The sequence below is a fragment of the Mus caroli genome, chromosome 15, assembly GCF_900094665.2.
Source record: "Mus caroli chromosome 15, CAROLI_EIJ_v1.1, whole genome shotgun sequence".
Classification (NCBI taxonomy): Eukaryota; Metazoa; Chordata; class Mammalia; order Rodentia; family Muridae; genus Mus; species Mus caroli.
In genome coordinates this window covers 29,365,338-29,382,865 of record NC_034584.1, presented here as the reverse complement: position 1 = coordinate 29,382,865, position 17,528 = coordinate 29,365,338, and the positions used below count along the sequence as shown (strand labels likewise).

Here is a 17,528-nt window from a genome sequence, read left to right as displayed (position 1 = left end):
AAGTAAGAGTGACCATAGTGCCTTTTACGACTCACCTGTTGGCTGGTGGGCCTGCTGTGGCAGGTCCCATGCTGCTGAGTCCTGTCTTCCATCAGAGTCTTGTAGAGCTGAATGGAAAGAGATGGCCAAGGCAGTGATAGTTCCACACATGCTCTTTAGGACCCAGGGTCTTTTGGTGTTATTTGGTAACACCAAGGATTCAAAGAAAGTAGTTTGACTATGTTAGAGCAGGTCTCTCCACAAGAGACCTTAAACTTAGGTCTAAAGAATGCCCCCATGCCATGTCAAGAAGGTGATGCTGAAAAAAAGTTGAAGTTGCTAAAAGACCCAGTATAATCTGCAGCCCTACCTACCTAAGACATTTCACTAGGAATGAAAGCCACAAGGCAAAGCATGGTCTACCCTTGGGAATCTGGAAGGCTTTCTCCTTGGGTCCTCTCTTCACTCCAGAGTTCTTTGCTTTAGAGGAATAAGGCACCATTTAAATTGGATTTTAAGGGCGTCTGAACCCAAAAGGCAAAATGGGTATTATGTGTAAGTATAACCAGGTCAGTTAGTGACCTGTAGAAAAGTATATTAAATGTCTAACATCTAAAGGAGAGTCATTCTAGAAGTAGACGTCCCTGCAGGAAGAAGGTACCCTTTAAATGCTCAATGGTGAGCCCTCAAGGACAGGTATCCCCACAAATTTCCTGAGGTAGTACTTATTTTTTGGTTTCTTTAGTGGTGGCTCCTTGTTTAAACTTCGCTAGGGTTTATTGAGAATTAAGACTAGTATATTAAAACATTTAGAATGGGGGCTGGAGAGATGGCTCAGTGGTTAAGAGCACTGGCTGGTCTTGTAGAAGTCCTGAGTTCAATTCCTAGCAACCACATGGTGATTCATAACCATCTGTAATGGGATCTGATACCCTATTCTGTAATGCAGGAGTACATGCAGATAGAGCACTCATACATAAAATATATCTTAAAAAAAGTTTAGTACGCTATTTGGCACAGCAAGACATGGTAGCTATCACACTTGTCTTCCCCTCTTCATTTTTTTTTGGGTGCAGTGCCTTTTTAGGTATCACTTGGTCAGCAGGGAGGCATTTTTCTGAGCACTGAAGAAATGGTTTGAGGCTTTTCTCTGGGGTTCATGCTGCCCTTTGGCTAACTAAGGTCTACCTTAGACACATTCTATAATACCTTCACAGATGCCTTCTTTCAGCTTTTCACTTATTTCCCCCATTGTGCTGAAGTCTTCAGCGTAGAAGAGATGCTTGTCAGTGGGCTCAGAGGCAATCTCCTGTAGTTCTTCCTCAATGGCTTTTCCTACCCCAACAGCATACATAGTGATACCTAAGCAACAGAAATTAGAGTAAGATACCATTGCATTCCTACCATCTGTACATTGTGCTGTGCCCAAAGTCAGTTAGTATTAAGTTGTGGATTTGAAACATCAATACTAACAACCCATTTATAGTTTCTAACACTTTTATTTTGGACCTATGAACAAAAGAGGATTCTAGAAATGCAGTGTCTAGAAGGGGGTAGACAGCTAAGGCACAGATTTATTGATTAGCTCTCAAGGGGGTCAAGTAACAAATATTCGTTGTTCTCCTGAATTGGCCTCTGAATGGTAGGAAAAAAGTCTCACAGCTTGGTAAAATGGAGTTTTCTGGGAAAATTCTAAGCAGGTTAGTTTATAACATTATTTAGTTTTCAAACAAAATAGGCCCTTACCATATAGCTAAGGCTGGCCTGAGACCTGGGCTGTTATCCCCCTGACTCAGCCTTTTGAGTGCTTGGATGGTCTAACCTCAAAAGGAAATGAGAAGAATCTTAACTGTCTTGGGGCCAAGTGGAGCTGCCTTCTGCCCACCTTTCTTGAATGGATGGGTGGGGTGGGGCATTGTCTTGAACAGAAATGAAAAGCTAAAGAGGTGAGTCTGCAGACCACTGCATTTCCCAGTCAGGATAAGGAAGAAACTTAAAATATCTTCCTGAAATTTCAAAGGAGCATATGAATTAAGTTAGTCTTTAGACTCCATTCCCTCATTTGAAGGTGAAGTAAGCAATTGAGCTTTGCTTGGCTTCCAACAATTTCCAACACTGGTATCTTATTCTGGCTAAGCCATTAGGTTTAAGAGTGCCCTTAAAGCCAATGGGCAAAGGTCACACCTTGTTCTGAGTCCGTGTAGACTACAGTTGAGCTCAGCATGTTTGGGAGCCAGTAACCTTGCAGACAGTTTCCTCCGAGAGGGAAACTGCTTGTTCAAGGTCATATTTAGTTTCACCCAGAGAAACGATTCATTAAGAGGATGTCATTTTGGATAAGCCTGGCTGATTCAAGAACTAAATATCTGCTTTTACCAACTGCTGTTGGGCAATTCAAAGCAATTTGAATGTGGAAATGTAAGGTGGGCTAGTTTCAATGAATCTAAAGACCCTTGCCTAGTACTTTTTAAGAATGCAGGCTACCAGGGCTTATGGGTTATACTTGAGCTCTAGCAAGCTAGTCTAGAGTGAACAACCGGTTTTATAAACTACTCAGATCAGGTGGTCCTGGGGATAGACAACTCTAATGGCTCCCTCACTCTTGGGCAGGGAAAGACTGAACACTGAGGTAAGAAAAGCCTATAAAATGGACTCTTTCATTAAAAAAAAAAAAATGGTTTGGAAACCATCAGCAATTCTGTGAGGGAGGATGGAGTTTGCCAATAGATCCAAGAGTACTCCCTGTTTTTTATTGACTGAGCAACTGTCAGTCATCTACATCTGGGCCCATTTAGGCACAAATTCTAGAGAATCTCCCAGGGGACTGCATGCATTCTTTTTCTTAGCAATGTGCCTTCAGTACTTGAAGGAGTTTGGCTTGGAAGCTGGCTGCTTTACGACCTTGAGTCTTCTCATCTCACCAGAGGAAATCCATATATAATCATCATGAACTAGATCCAACATCCATCCTGGTTTTTGGCCTCTCATGAATCAAAGGCCACACTCTTCCACATCTATGCAAATAAAGTCACCCTTCAGACCCTCCCTGCAGAATACACAAAGTCAGGAAAACCCCAGAGAAAGGGTTAAGCTTTGTGGAGCAATAGAAACTTGGACCCATCCAACTTTGTTCTTCTCAAAAGCCAGGTTTCTGCCAACATAGGTCTCTATCCAAAGACTTCATGACTTCAGGATATTCACTTAAAGACTTGATCAAAAATCTATTCATGCCTGTAGTTCAAGTACTAGGGAGGCTGAGGCAATGAGTTTGAAGCTGTTCTGTGCTACATCGTGTGTTTCAGGTCAGCCTGAACTGGAAAGAGAATCTTTCCTCTTTGTTTCTTTGCTTCTCTCTCTCCTTTTCCTTCCCCCCTCCCCCTCCCTCCCTCTTTCTACCTTCCTCCCCATTCCCTCCCTCCCTCCTCCTCTTCTTCCTTCTCCATTTTTTTTAAAGTGTCTTGGTGCTGGGTGATGTTTCAGTGGTTAGGCGCTGCTCTTCCAGAAGACCTGGGTTTAATTCCCACACCCATATGGTAGATAAAAGCTGTCCCTAACTTCATTTCTAGGGGATCTCACACCCTCATGTAGGCAAAACACCAATGCATGTGAAAATAAAAATAAAGTTAAAAGTATACTTGTGTCAGTAAAGTTGCCACCAGAAATCCATCTTTAAAAAATTCTTCAGGTGACTCTGGAGGAAACATACCAGGGCATTAAAACACTTGTACGTTGTAGTTAAAGAACACTTGCTGAGGTGACTATCTCTATTGAAGTTCACACACTAGGTGGGAAATCTGATTACCCAGGCTGTGAGGCCGGTTTATTTAGCATCGCCAGGGTCCCATTATGGCCTGTAGGTGGCAGTATTGCCAAGGTGTATTTTTAATGGCTTAGCCAACAATTATTGGTTGCTCAATCACTAAGACCAGCTGTGAATCTAAAAGACCCAAACTTTGAGTAATATAAACCACAACTCCATCCCATTTTACCATTGGCCTTGGCTTTACTGGCCCACTCAGAGACATCATCCTGAGCCCGTCCGTCGGTGAACACGATGGCTACTCTGGGTACCTGCGTGGAGGGGGGCCTGGCCCCTTCTACTTGGGTAAAACTTCTCTCAAACATGTGTTTCAGGGCCAGCCCAGTCATAGAGCCTTTGCCCATGTATTTCATGTGGGCCACGGCTTTCTTCATTTCCTTGGCTGAGCTGAAGCTCCTCAGGGTAAACTCTGTCCGGACCTGTGTGGAATACTGCAGCAGCCCCACACGAGCAGCTTTGGGGGAAACTGCCAAGGAATCTATGATTCCAGTGACAAAGTGCTTCACAGTCTCAAAGTTCTCTTCTCCAAGGCTCTTGGATCCATCAATCACAAAGACCAGGTCAATTGGGCCTTCAGTGCATCCTATAGGAATGAAAGGAAAGGTCACATGGTTAAAAAGTTAGAGATCATGTGTATACAAAGGATAAAAAAGCATACTTCAGCAGGAGGCATAGGTGAATTTAGAGAGCTGGGTTTTTGTTCTTCAGCTAGTACACAGGATAGACAAGTGGGGGATATCACAATTACCATTTTTCCAGATACTCTTTTATGTGTGAGTTCCCAATTACTAACACCAGTAATTTCCCTAAGTAAGCTACACAGTATACACAGGTTGTAAAGGAAATCACACACTGATTACTGGCAGCAAGACCTTTACTGTGCACAGAGTACAGTAAAGGATTAGATCAGTGGTCCTCAACCTTCTTAATGACGTGACCCTTTAATACAGTTCCTCAGGTTGTGTTGATCCCCAACCATAAAACTGTATTCATAACTGTAATGTTGCTACTGCTATGATTATAAGGTTCTGTCAACCCTTACAGGAGTCAGGACCCACAGGTTGAGAACCACTGGATTAGGCTAGCCCGTGGCAGTTCCTTTTGCTTTATTGCTGGAGGCTCAGCTACACGAGGGCTAATGTTTTGACTGACAGAAGAAGATATGCTTACTTTCTCCTCAGCCATTTCCTCTTTCAAGAACCTTACACAGTAACCCAGCTGTGTCAGCTACTCTCGGAATATCCTAACACATTAATTTATTCAGCCAAAGTCAATGTATGGAGCATCTGCTTTGTGCAAGTCGGTGGACACAGCAGGATTATGATAATGACTAACACAAAGTGTCAAAATGCCATTTTGCTTAAATCCAATGTGCCCTATGCTGTATCCATGCGGTGAGATAATTATTTAACAATGTGTTGGGCTGGAGATATGGCTCAGTGGTTAAGAGCACTGACTGCTCTTCCAGAGGTCCTGAGTTCAATTCCCAGCAACCACATGGTGGCTCATAACCATCTGTAACGGAATCTGATGCCCTCTTCTGGTGTATCTGAAGACAGCTACATGTACTCATTATATATATATATATATATATGTAAATAAATAAAATCTTAACACAAAACAAACAAACAAAACAATGTGTCTTTCTCCCTTAGTCTGAATTCTCCTTCAATAGATACTAAGTGTCTTTTATTTTGAGGTCCATAATGTTTGACACACAATAGGTATTCTGTATATTAATGCTGACAGAATAAAAGAACCTAGTAGTATCTATTTGGTAGCACACGTACTACTAGTAGTACTTACTAGGTAAGTACTCTACTGACTTATTAAGACTTAAAGAATGTAACTTTAAAAAAAAGAGATTTTTGGAAAACTTAGATGGTTAACAGTAAAAAGAAAAACTTTATATAAATACATAGGCAATTTAGATGCTATGAGACTTTGTATGTAGGGCTGTATAAGAGAATTGTATCAATTCCAAATGGATGCTCTTATTTCAGTCTACAGTATGTTATTATAATATTCTCTTTTATATAGATCAAGCAGCTGTCTAATCTTTCAAAGTAAAGTACAAAAATAAAGCAAGTAAAGGCATATATATGCAAAATTACTTCTATGCCTGGCCAGCAGAAAATGCTAATGTGAGTGCACCCGTGTGTGTGTGTGTGGGGGGGTGTCTGTGTGTAGGGGGATAGTTGGGGATTGAGTTCTCTTTCTTTTTTAAATTTTATTTTGTTTTATGTGTATGAGTGTTCTGCCTGCTTGTATATGTCTCAGATCTTCTGTAACTGGACCCACAGATAGCTATGAGGTACCATATGGATGTTGGGAATTGAACCCAGGTTCTTGGAAAGAACAGATAGTGTTCTTAAGCACTGAGCTAACTCTCCAGCCCCAGGGTTTCTCTTTCTTCATTAAATGCTTGTCTTCATTACTCTATTGATTTGTCATAAAAAGGAAATCAGAAAAGACTCAGATGCCATGCATGTGTCTCCCCAGCAGATTTCAGGGGTACTGGAGTAATTCACAAGCCGCTCCCCTCTATATACTCTTTGCTCACAGAACAGAACCAGTCTATTTACTATCTACTAAATCAAAGGTGTTCTGGCAGCTGTTGTTGCTGTCTGCATATACATCTAAGATTTTGGCAGAAGGAGGGCTAAGGAGTCTATTACCTGAAAATGCCCCCAAAAAGCCATTGCTCCAAAACTAAATGGAAGCAGCGAGCCAGTTTTGGTCACTTACGCTTGCAGTGCCTTCCATCCTCAGCTAGGACAAAGCCCTCTGAGCACCTGCACAGATAGGAGTTCCCATTGTTCACACACATGTGCTCACAGCCATGCTGGGTTGACTTGCAGACATTCTTCCCTAGGGAAAATGTAGGGAGATGAACAACCCATTATTGTAGAAAGAAGCTATCGAGAGCAGTCATGTCAGGGTATGGCAAGGAAGTAATCCATCTTAACGAGATATTCTTGCTAAAATGATTGATTACCTTTGCAGTCTATGCCAAAACAGGCTGAGGTCAAGGAGCAGTCCCCTCAGAGCTCTCTGGACCCTACTGGACCTGCTGGATTTGCCATTTGATTTTAGAATGGCTATATAGGAGTTAGCTTCATATTTCTTAGTAGCGATCCTAGATACGCCATGCTGGTTGTCTAATGAGCACTTCTCACGGGTGAGGTAATTTGAGCTTTTTGAAGTAGTTAATGACCCTTTAATCCTAACAACACCCTTGGGGCGTGGCTAGGTACACACAGAGAATAAATGAAGCTACGGATGCCATGTATCTGACTGTGTTGTACAAGGTTGTCTGGCCAGAGGATTGCCCAGTTGGGGCACACTTCCCCGAGTCTTCATTTTCTGATTGTATGACACCCCTGAGCCTCTGTCTACCCTTTAAAAGGAGAAACCTTACATGAAATTGGAATCTGTAACTAGAGATACCACCAGGAAGGTGGAAACTGTGGGATTTAATTTAGGGATCATATCGAAGGCTAGAAATATTGCCTCGTATCCACCTGTTCAAGGCATTGACGGATACATATGTTAAATGAATAGAAAAATTGGCTCATCCAGACATGTGGACAGGACCAAAGCATGAGCTCCATGAAAGAAGGACTGCAGTGTTCAGCTAGAAGGTCAGACGGTGCAGGAAGGCTGGCAGAGGCCAGCCAGGGCCCCAATGCACTCATTCACATCAGAGCCTCTCTCTAGACACAAGCCCTGCTCCTAGAGAAGAATGGTGCTAATAGTTCTCTACTCAGCTTTGCTGACATGTGTAATGCCCCATGCTCTCAAGGAGTCTGTGAGGAAACTGCCACAAAGCAACCTCAAAACCAAATGAACTTGCTTTGTTTAACCAAGAAAGGACCATTCTACCCACTACAGCAGAGTCAGAAAACCAAATAGATATTATCAACCCCCACCCCTGAAAGAGAACTATCATCTAGAAAGGGGAGAAAGTCTATACCTATATTCAAATCCCCACTTGACTGAGCTGCTCTTTCTTGAGTAGCATAACTGCTAATTTTATGTAAACTTTGACTGGCGATGGTGCCTGCTTTTTTTTTTTTTTTTTTTTGTTAAGCACAGGTCTAGAAGTTTCTGTACCTTGTACGTGAGGCTAACATTTAAATCAGCAGATTCTGAGTAAAGCAGACTGCCTTCCCAAGTGTGTGTGCGCCTCATCTAGTCACACGAAGGCCTTCAGAGCAGGCAAAGAGACGTCCTCCTCACGAACCCTCACAATTTCATGAGCCAATTCCTTAAAGTCAATTTCTCTTTCTTTTCTCCCCCTTTCTTCCTTTATCTACAACATGTATGTACGTGTTCCTCTGCCACATAAACTGTTATCTACTTTTCTGGAGAATCCTAGCATGAGTATATGTGAGTATCTGTGTGCACTCATGTTTGTGCTTGTGGGGGTCAGAAGTCAATGTCTTCCTCAGTCACTATCCATTTTATTTTTTGAGACAAGGTCTCTCTCTGAGGCTGTAGCTCACCAAATCAACTAAATTGGCTGGCAGCAAGTGTCTGGGATTCTCTGGTATTCGCCTCCCCACACTGAGGTGATAGGTGTACTCTACCATGCTTTCTTTTACACAGCACTGGGGATGGACCTTGGGTCCTCATGCCTACCCAGCGAGCTCTTTACCAACTGAGCCATCTCTGAGATCCCTCCAAGCTTTCTAATGAAACTCTGCTTGAGAAACCTGGTCTAGGGAAGCAAATGGTAGGTCTTCTTTTGTTGTTAGTTTGGGTTTCTTTCCCCTCTCAAAACCCCACAGAACCTCCCTCCGGCCCTTCTCCTACCTTACATATATGGTCTGCCAAGAAGAAAAAAATGATCTTTTTGGCCCTGGTAGTCAATTGCTACCAATGATTCTAGATTTTCCCATCAGCATGCTAGGCACTAAATTAGGCCCTGTACAGCTACCCAACCACCATGCAAGAGCTGGGAGGAAATAGAACAGAAGCCTGACAACTTAGGACTGCCACTGAGAAATTCCTGAAGAGCCCATAGTCTGCTCACTTGATCCCTTGGAAACACCCTCAGAGCACCCACAGTTGGAATTTGAGTTTGTAACGTGGTTACGAATTCTACAGAGGTAGAATGTGAGGATCCAGTGAAGAGCTGTGCCCAGTTCCGTATGCAGAGCTTGAGCTACTTACTCCTGCAGCGCTTCCCATCCTCAGCCAGCCTGAACCCCTCCAGACACTTGCAGACGTATGATTCGCCACTGTTCACACAAAGGTGCTCACATCCATGGTTAACATCCTGGCAGACATCTTTCCCTGAGGAGAGAGTACGGTGATTAAAACAACTGCATCAACAAAAAGTCTACGTGGACTCCCCCTAGAAGATCCATCCATCTTGGGCTCTGGACTGCTGCTTGAGTAGGAAGGTGAAGCTGGATGAAGTCTGGTGGCTCTGGGTTGACTTCTGTCTTCAAACATTCCCACTGCCATAGCCACCTCCACTCTCCAGCACCAACGTCAGTGTCTCAGGATGCAATCCAGCCCCAGCGGTCTGCAGGCACAGCCTCTGGTATCACGTGAAGGTGGTGTTGGTAAGGTTACATAGGGGAAAGCTTTCTTTTAGATTGCTAGCACTGGGAGCTGATCTTACCTTTGTCAGTGGCATAATCTACGATTTAGGAAAATCACGTAACCTCTTAGAAACTTAGCTTTCCTGTCTGAAAATGAGAGTAACGACTCCAGGTACTCATCTTTCCTTCAAAGCTCTTTGGGAAGAGTTTTGAGAAGTCAGAGAAGAGGACTGACAAAGATCCATTTGCCCAGTCGTGCACACTGCTCTTTGATTGTTATTGTTGTCATTGGAGTTTTAGGGACAGAACCCAGAGCCTTATGTATGCTTGGCAAGTGCTCTAACCGCTAAGCTACATCCTTAGTCCATTTATTTACTTACTTATATTTTTACTTATGTGTCTGTGTATGGATATGGGTACATGCATGTAGTTGCCTGCAAAAGCCAGGAGAGGGGGTCAGATCCCCTGGAGCTGGAGTTACAGGAGCCTATAAGCTGCCTGATATGGATGCTAGGAACTGAATTCATATCCTCTGGAAGGACCCAAGGATCACTAAGCCATCTCTCCAGCCCTCTAAGTAGCTAGGAGTATAGGAATACACCACCAGTTCACCAGGCCTAGCCTAGTGTGTTGCTGTTATTGAGAGAGGATGTCACTATGTAGACCAGACAGGGCTTGAATCCACAGAGATCCACCTACCTCTGTCTCCTGAGTAATGGGAATCAAAGCATGTAACACTACACCTGGCTTGACAAATTATTTAGTAAAACATATAATTATATATAGTTACTTCATTATTACATAGCACCCCCTTCTGTTCCAGGATTCCACCAAGGACACTGCATGACATTTGATTGTGTGATATTAGCTGTTGAGAGTAATTGGCTCACACTAAGGCTGCAGTGGTAGATCTCAGGCATGGCTGTATGAATTAGCTCTAGTAAACTTACTTCTGCAGGTCTTCCCATCGTCATGAAGAATGTATCCCTCAAAGCACTGACACACAAATGAGTCTTCACTGCTTACACATGAATGTTCACAACCATGGTCTCCCAAAGCACAAGAGTCCAGTTCTGATTAGAATTACAAAAATGGAAGAAAATTATTCATAGATAAATGAATGGTGACCTATTCATTTCTAAAAGATATTCCAGACATCTTAAATTAAACCGGTGTCTTTTCTCACATAGTTCATTTCAGGATAGAAAGTGTCTATGAGCAAACATTCCTAATATATAAAAAGGACATACATAAAGCAAAACACCCAGCTCCAGGGGAAGAGAAAACAGAAGAAGACAGTTTCCAAAGGGAAATATAAGTAGCTCAGACTAAGAGAGAATAAGTCTAACACCAGCTTTCCCATGGATCTACATATGCACGTACGACACTTGACCTATTCATTCGTTTATTCAAAGGCAGCAAAGCTTTTTGTTGTTTTTTCAAGTTAGGCTACCACCATGTAGCCCAGGTTGGCCTTGAACTCCTGATCTTACGCTTTAGCCTGAGCACTAAGGTAAGCCTCAACACACCTAGATAATCAGCAAACTTGTTGTGAGTTCTTACTGTGGGCCAGACATTGACTAGATACTAAGGACAGAACAACCAACACACACACACACACACACACACACATATATATATGTATGGACAAAGGGCCTAGTGGGTTGGAGCTTGACACCTTATAGTGTGTGATAAGGAGCAGAGCCCTGGAGATGGACAGGAGGTGAGTAGTGCTGGTGTCTGGATGAGAAGGATGACCAGATGCACGATGAAGATGCCAAGGACATGTTCACCATGTTTCAGGAAAGGCAAAGAGCCCAGCAGGGTGGGGGTAGGCAGGACACAACATGAGGACACATAGGCAGGACATGTCTGAGGGAGAAGGGCAGTCATAGAATGTTTTGAGCAGGAGAATCCCCTAGTCTGGCTGCGTTGTGAAAGCACAGAAAGCTGTGAATGCAGGGAAGGAACACAGGAAACAGATATAGCCTACTGCAGTGATCCTGCTGGCCCAGAACACAGTGGTGATCATGTGGTCAGACTGCCTATGTTCCGATGGTAGAGCCTATAAGATTTGCCGGTAGAATGATGTTAGACCACAGATCTTCTAGCTCTCTTTCTCCTCCTTCCAAAAATCAGGCTGCACCTCCCTGAAGCCTGTCTTCCTGGGAGTTCTCTCTTCCCTCTTGCAGCTGTGAGCAAGCCTAGACCACAGACAACCCTTGAACACAACTTCAGTCAGTGCCAGGCAGATCACATGGTATGGATCTGGCCCCCTCCACTGACAACGCCAGATCAAGATGGCCTTTGTTCTTTAGAATCCAGGACTCTTTCTCACCAGCTTCTTTACTCTGGTGTGGCTGTGCCTGCTACTGGTCTCCTATGTCATGGCCTGATTGCAGCTGACCATGATCATGAGGACCTCTCCAATAAAGTTCATCTGAAGGACAATTTTGCGTCAACTTCTGTCCTTTCCAACGCTTGAAATGAAGAGTCCACCGTCACATGGTTAGGACAAGAGTCAGAGATAACTCTGTGATCACCAGGCTGAGCTCCTGAATGTAGCGTATTATTTTATAGGGCTGCGTGGCAGTGACTTTTTAAATAATTAAATAAATAATTAGTTAATTAATTAACTTAATGCACGAGTGTTCTGCTGCATTTTATTTGTTTGTTTTATTTTCGAGTGCTCTGCTGCATGTAACCTGCATGTCAGAAGAGGGCATCAGATCTCATTACAGATGGTTGTGAGTCACCATGTGGTTTCTGGGAATTGAACTCAGGACCCCTGAAAGAGCAGCCAGTGTTCTTAACTGTTGAGTTATCTCTTCAGCTCCATCGGGGAACAGTAAGATTTTATGAGTACCATACAGTTAACTGAAAGCTAACTAAACCTTTTAGACAGTGAACAGGATTTCAACAGTGGGTGTGCACCAAAGTGGGAAAGGGGCCTGGCAGGGGTTACAACAGGAAGAACCCATCAACTTTGTTTTTGTTAAGCATCATTGCAACATTTTTTAGACAAGGGAAGTCCTCAGAACTATATCCTGTAGGCTAGTTAAGGGATCCAATATTATTCTCATTTACTAGCAAGAGAAGTTAAAGTTGAGGAAGGCTTATTACAGCTCGCCAAGACCACTTGCTAATAAATGGAGGAACCAGATTAAAAATATGTTTTTTTTTTATAATGAAGTCCATAACTTTTCCCAACTACACAGCATTACCATCTGCTAAGCTTTCAGACACAAAGGGAATTTTGCCTTTCTTTGGGCAGGAACACTGCCAGAATGTTTGAGCAATGGGGAAATGATGTAGGCTGGACATTTAACTGCAGAGGAGATTCTGAGCAGAGGTTGGTGCTCCGGTTTGCTCTGGGTGTGACTCACTTCTCTGGACACATTCTGGACTCGTTATTAATGCAGAATAATTCCCTGTGGCTGGGTAGTTCCTCACAGAGTTTAAAGTACCACTAAGTGACACACAGCACAGACAGCTTGTTGGCACAGAGGGGAAATTTTTTTTTTTCCTTTTTCAAGCATTTATAAGAATACTCCATTTTCCAAGGTAATAAAATAGCAAAAGCTCTCAGGCCAATATCACCAAGCCCTAATCCAGAGTGGACTTTCTGATCACACTCTTCTGCCTGGGACTTCCTAAACCCAGTCCTGTAGTCTTGAAGTCTGCAGGGTTTTCTTCAATGGAGATACAGGCGACTGAGCTCAAGTTTCCCAAGCCCATGTCTGTCAGATGGCACTGCTTTTCTTTATCAGAGGTCAGGACAGCCAGGGAGAAGCCCTGTGCCCATAGGCTCGTGTTCTTATCCTTGGCTATATGGCAGCAGCTCCCAGCCCAACTCCTCAGTTCTCTTGGAACTGTTACAATGTACATGCTTTAAAGTAAGTGAAGAGTTTATAAGCTTTTCTTTTCATCCCTTCAGGGTATCTGATCGAGAGCAGGATGGGTGACGCTCAGTCAGTCACAGGAGACGTCTACAGATGATTGCTAAAGGGAAAACACATACAGCTTCCAAAGTCAACTGTACTAAAGGGCACACATGTCTATGACAGTTACAGAATGCACTCAGCAACTTCATGTAGGGATTCCCTTCTGCAGATTCCCTGGTTCTATGTAAAGGGATGTGCTTTCAAGCTACTGACTACATGCCTGTTTGTAGAGGTGAAAAGTGAGAGTCAACCAAAGTGTCCAGAAACGGGACTGACCAAATGCAATGGAACATTACATTACGTAAAGAGAACGAGGAACTTCCCTATGTAATTGTGGTGGCTTGAAAAAGAATGTCCCCTACAGGCTTACAGATTTGAATGCTTAGCTACCAGGAGTGGCGCTGTTTGAAACATAGGAGGTGTGGCTTTTTTGGAGGAAGTGTGTCACTTGGAGGTGTGTTTTGAGGTTTCAAAAGTCCAAGGGTAAGGCCAGAGTCAGTCTGTCTGTCTGTCTGTCTGTCTGTCTGTCTCCGTCTGTCTGTCTGTCTGTCTGTCTCTTTTTCTTTCTGTCTCTGGGTCAGTGTGTCAGTGTGTCACTCTCAGCTCCTGTTCCAGCACCTATGTGCATGCTGTCATGTTCTCTGCTGTGATGATAACAATGGACTAAACCTTTGAAAGTGTAAGCCAGACCCCAAGTAAATGCTTTCTTTTATATGAGCTGCCTTGGTCATGTTTTCCCTTCATAGCAACAGAAAAGTGACTAAAACAGTCGTCAGGGTAATTACTGTAAGCAGCCTGACCACTGGTTAATGGCAGAATGTAGACTTTGGGACTCTGAATTAGGAAAGCAGTTGAATGTTTAGGCAGGGGCCTAACTAATGGGCCACATGAGTAGTATTATAGAAGACAGTGGTGCTGGGAGCAGTGTAGATTATGACAGCTGGGTTTGAAGAAAAGAAGGGTAGTAAGTGGGCTAGAGACATTCTTGTGATATTGTGGTAAGGAGTGTGGCTGCTTTTGCCCTCATCCTAAGAATCTACCTGAGGATAAAATGAAGAGTTTTGTTACTGGTGTCAGCAGAGATTTCAAGACAGGCTAGTATCGACTGTGTCATGTGGTTGTTAGTAACCACTCTTATGCAGATCTATGTGAAAAAGAGTAAGCTGCTAGGCAGAGAAAAATGCAAAATGTACAGCTTGAGGATAAAAGGAGCACCAGAAAGTATAATGGAGTTCACTGCACAAGCAGATAAAAAGTTTAAAGAAGAGCCTGATGCTAAATGAGAGTGGTGACCTCAGGGCAAGACCCTATGCGCCACACTCCCAATTTTTGAATAGTAATGAAGGAAGGCTTCTGTGTGATGGAAGCTGCCAACAGCGGAAAGGTGATGCAAATGTAACTGAAGGGGGGGGGGAGGCGAGGCCCAGCTCTAGCAAGCAGCAGAATTGGCAGCTTTAGCTACAAGATTCTGCAATAGTGGCAAGGATACATGAAAGGGGTTGTGGACACTCCCTTCTCAGCAAAAGAAAAGTCCCTGCACGAGGCCCAGAGATGTCGTTGTGTGAAGCTGGACTGTGCTGGAGACTCCATTATGTTGGAGATGCTGGAATTGTGAGATACCTGCCAAAGAAAGCTGCAGATGAGATGTGGAGCCAGGCCAAGACAGAGAGACATGAAAGGAGTTGGGGATCTTAGCTGTTAGACATGGGGGTGCAGAGGAGCTTGCCCAGCTGGTTTTTAGCCTTGCATTGGTCCAGTATTTCCTCGCCATGCTTCCTTTCCTCACTTCTGGAATGCTAATGTACACCCTGTGTCATTGTATGGTCAAAGTATGTGATCTGTTTCTTATTTTGATTTTATGGGGGTTACAGTTAACTGTAACTCTTTTTTTCATATTTAAAATTTTCCTTTAATTATATATTTTCTATAGATACAGTATTTCTCAAAATTATGTACCACATTAATTTTCTTTTTTTAATTTTAAACAAACTTTTTATTAGATATTTTCTTCATTTACATTTCAAATGCTATCATGAAAGTCCCCTATACCCTCCCCCCAACTGTAACTCTTAAGAGAGTTCCTTGAGTCTCAGAAGAGATTTTGAACATTGGACTTTTAAACAGTGTTGAAACTGTGATAGACGATGGAAACTTCTGAAGTTGGCCTGAATGCATTCTGTGTAAGAGGTTCTGATAGAAAGGTCTTGTTCTCCAATTGGTTCTTGATTGGCCAGTAAAGAAATCTGGGTTGAAATATGAACTAACCAGTATCCCTCAGAGCTTGTGTCTATAGTTGAATATGTAGCAGAGTTTGGCCTAGTAGGCCATCAATGGGAGGAGAGGCCCTTGGTCTTGCAAAGATCATATGCCCCAGTACAGGGGAATGCTAGGGCCAGGAAGTGGGAGTGGGTGGGTTGAAGAGGAGGGACAGATAGGGGACTTCCAGGATAGCATTTGAAATGTAAATGAAGAAAATATCTAATAAAAAATAAATAAATAAAATAAAATTAAAAAATAACTGTTTAAAAAGAGAGTTGCATGATTTTGTAGAAAACAAGCGATTTGGAACAAATTAAAAAAAATGTACAATAAAAAAAAGAAAGAAAAAAAGAAAACTGGGTTGAAGGTATAGGTGGGACTTCAAGGAAAAAGGAGGCACAGGAAAGAAAGAGAGCTTTCTGCCATGCTTTGGAGGAAGAAGAATGCAGCAATCATGTGAGGTCTTGGGGAAAGCTGGGGCTTGTGGCCTCCACTACAGGTGGGTGGCCAAGGATGTTTGACAGGGGCCAGGTGGGACTAGCCATTAAGTTTAGGGCAGGTGGAGAGACAGAGATAATAAATTGATAAGGACATGCTTTTCCAGGAGGGAGATATCTGTGCCAAGAAGGCAAATTGTAAAGTAACAAACTGTGTATCTGTGTCTTTTATCCGTGGATTCAGGGAAGCTGGGAAAGAGCTGGTAGCATGGTTACCTCCTAGAACCAAAGGTGGGCAAAGCTAAAGGGAAGATGGGAGGGGCTGGTAGCTTGGCTGATCCTGGGCAAAGGCAGTAGCGAATTTAAAACTACATGAAACAGTTTTGTACTATGATATGGCTATAAGCCTATGGGGGCCAGGAAGTGGAATCTGGTGGTTTGAAAAAGAATATCCCTCATAGGCTCATATATATGAAAGCTTAGTGATCAAGGAATGATACCATTTGAAAGGATTAGAAGGATTGGGATGTATGGTCTTGTTAGAGGAAGTGTATCACTGGTGCTAAGATTTGAGGTTTCAAAGGTCCTGTGACCCAACACTCTCCACCCAGAATTTTCATTGAGAATATCCACCAGATCCTATGATGTGGACTTAATTACTGCAGGGCTCACCACTCCCGAGCTCCCCACCTTTCCTCTAAGTCGGCCTTATAGAACACTTCTCACTTCTCACACTGCCCACTTTCTGCATGCAAAGAGCATATGAGGTCATTTAGGAATTCCAAGGACCATGTGTCATAAGAGACAGAATGCTAAGTGTACTCTGAACTCATTTCCTGCTCAGGGAGGCTAGTCCTACCTGCCCACCCACTCTGGAAGGCATCTTGGCCTCAGCTTCTCTCAGGGCCGATGATACTTTGCTATGGGAATGTACTTGGCTGTGTCCTTTAAGTCACCATCTCTAACTTGCCACCAGCCTGTGGAAATAGTGTGCACTCCAGTCAGGACTGTACTTGTTTAGCAAGCATTTGTGGAACAATGACCTGTGCCCACTACTATCCATATTTAGAGGCTAAAACAGGCCTTGGAAGTATGCTGGTCCAGCCCTACTTTAGAGATGAGGAAACTGATGGCCAGTGAGCAGAAGTGACTGGCTCAAGGCTCCTTAAACTGAAGAGGTGACTTGTCTTAGCTGTACTGACCCCAGTAGTTCACAGATCCATCCCCTCTGTGTTTCCCTCCCAGCTCTATGGGGCTAACCAGTCTGGTAAGGCTCTTGGAAGACAAATTAATAGTTGACTCAAGGTAAGCTCCAGAAAGTTTCCTGTCACTCTGTGCTACAGGTGACAGGTCCCACCTGCTCCTGTGACTCCCTCTGGCATTGAGTCTACTGACCTCCCTCTGGCCCATCTGATCATGCACCTGCACTGCTGCTGTCCACCTGGGTCAGGGAAGCTCGTGGGTTGTACCTGTGGCTGGCTTCCCTGATTGAGTGTCTAGCATCAAATTTAACATCTTTCCTGAGACCTGGGAC

At 43.4% G+C, this 17,528-nt stretch overlaps 1 protein-coding gene across 3 annotated transcripts in view; it reads right to left on the bottom strand.

Moving 5' to 3' along the window:
- The window catches only part of Matn2 (matrilin 2), a 136,463-nt gene that overhangs the window by 3,508 nt on the left and 115,427 nt on the right, over positions 1 to 17,528 (bottom strand). For all 3 annotated transcript variants that reach the window (XM_021183581.1, XM_021183580.2, XM_029470140.1), the window contains 6 exons: positions 10,305 to 10,427; positions 8,978 to 9,100; positions 6,548 to 6,670; positions 3,969 to 4,382; positions 1,189 to 1,341; positions 36 to 107 (listed from right to left, as the gene is read on the bottom strand). In XM_021183581.1, the coding sequence (XP_021039240.1) occupies positions 36 to 107; positions 1,189 to 1,341; positions 3,969 to 4,382; positions 6,548 to 6,670; positions 8,978 to 9,100; positions 10,305 to 10,427 (1,008 nt within the window). The remainder of the gene's footprint in view (positions 1 to 35; positions 108 to 1,188; positions 1,342 to 3,968; positions 4,383 to 6,547; positions 6,671 to 8,977; positions 9,101 to 10,304; positions 10,428 to 17,528) is intronic.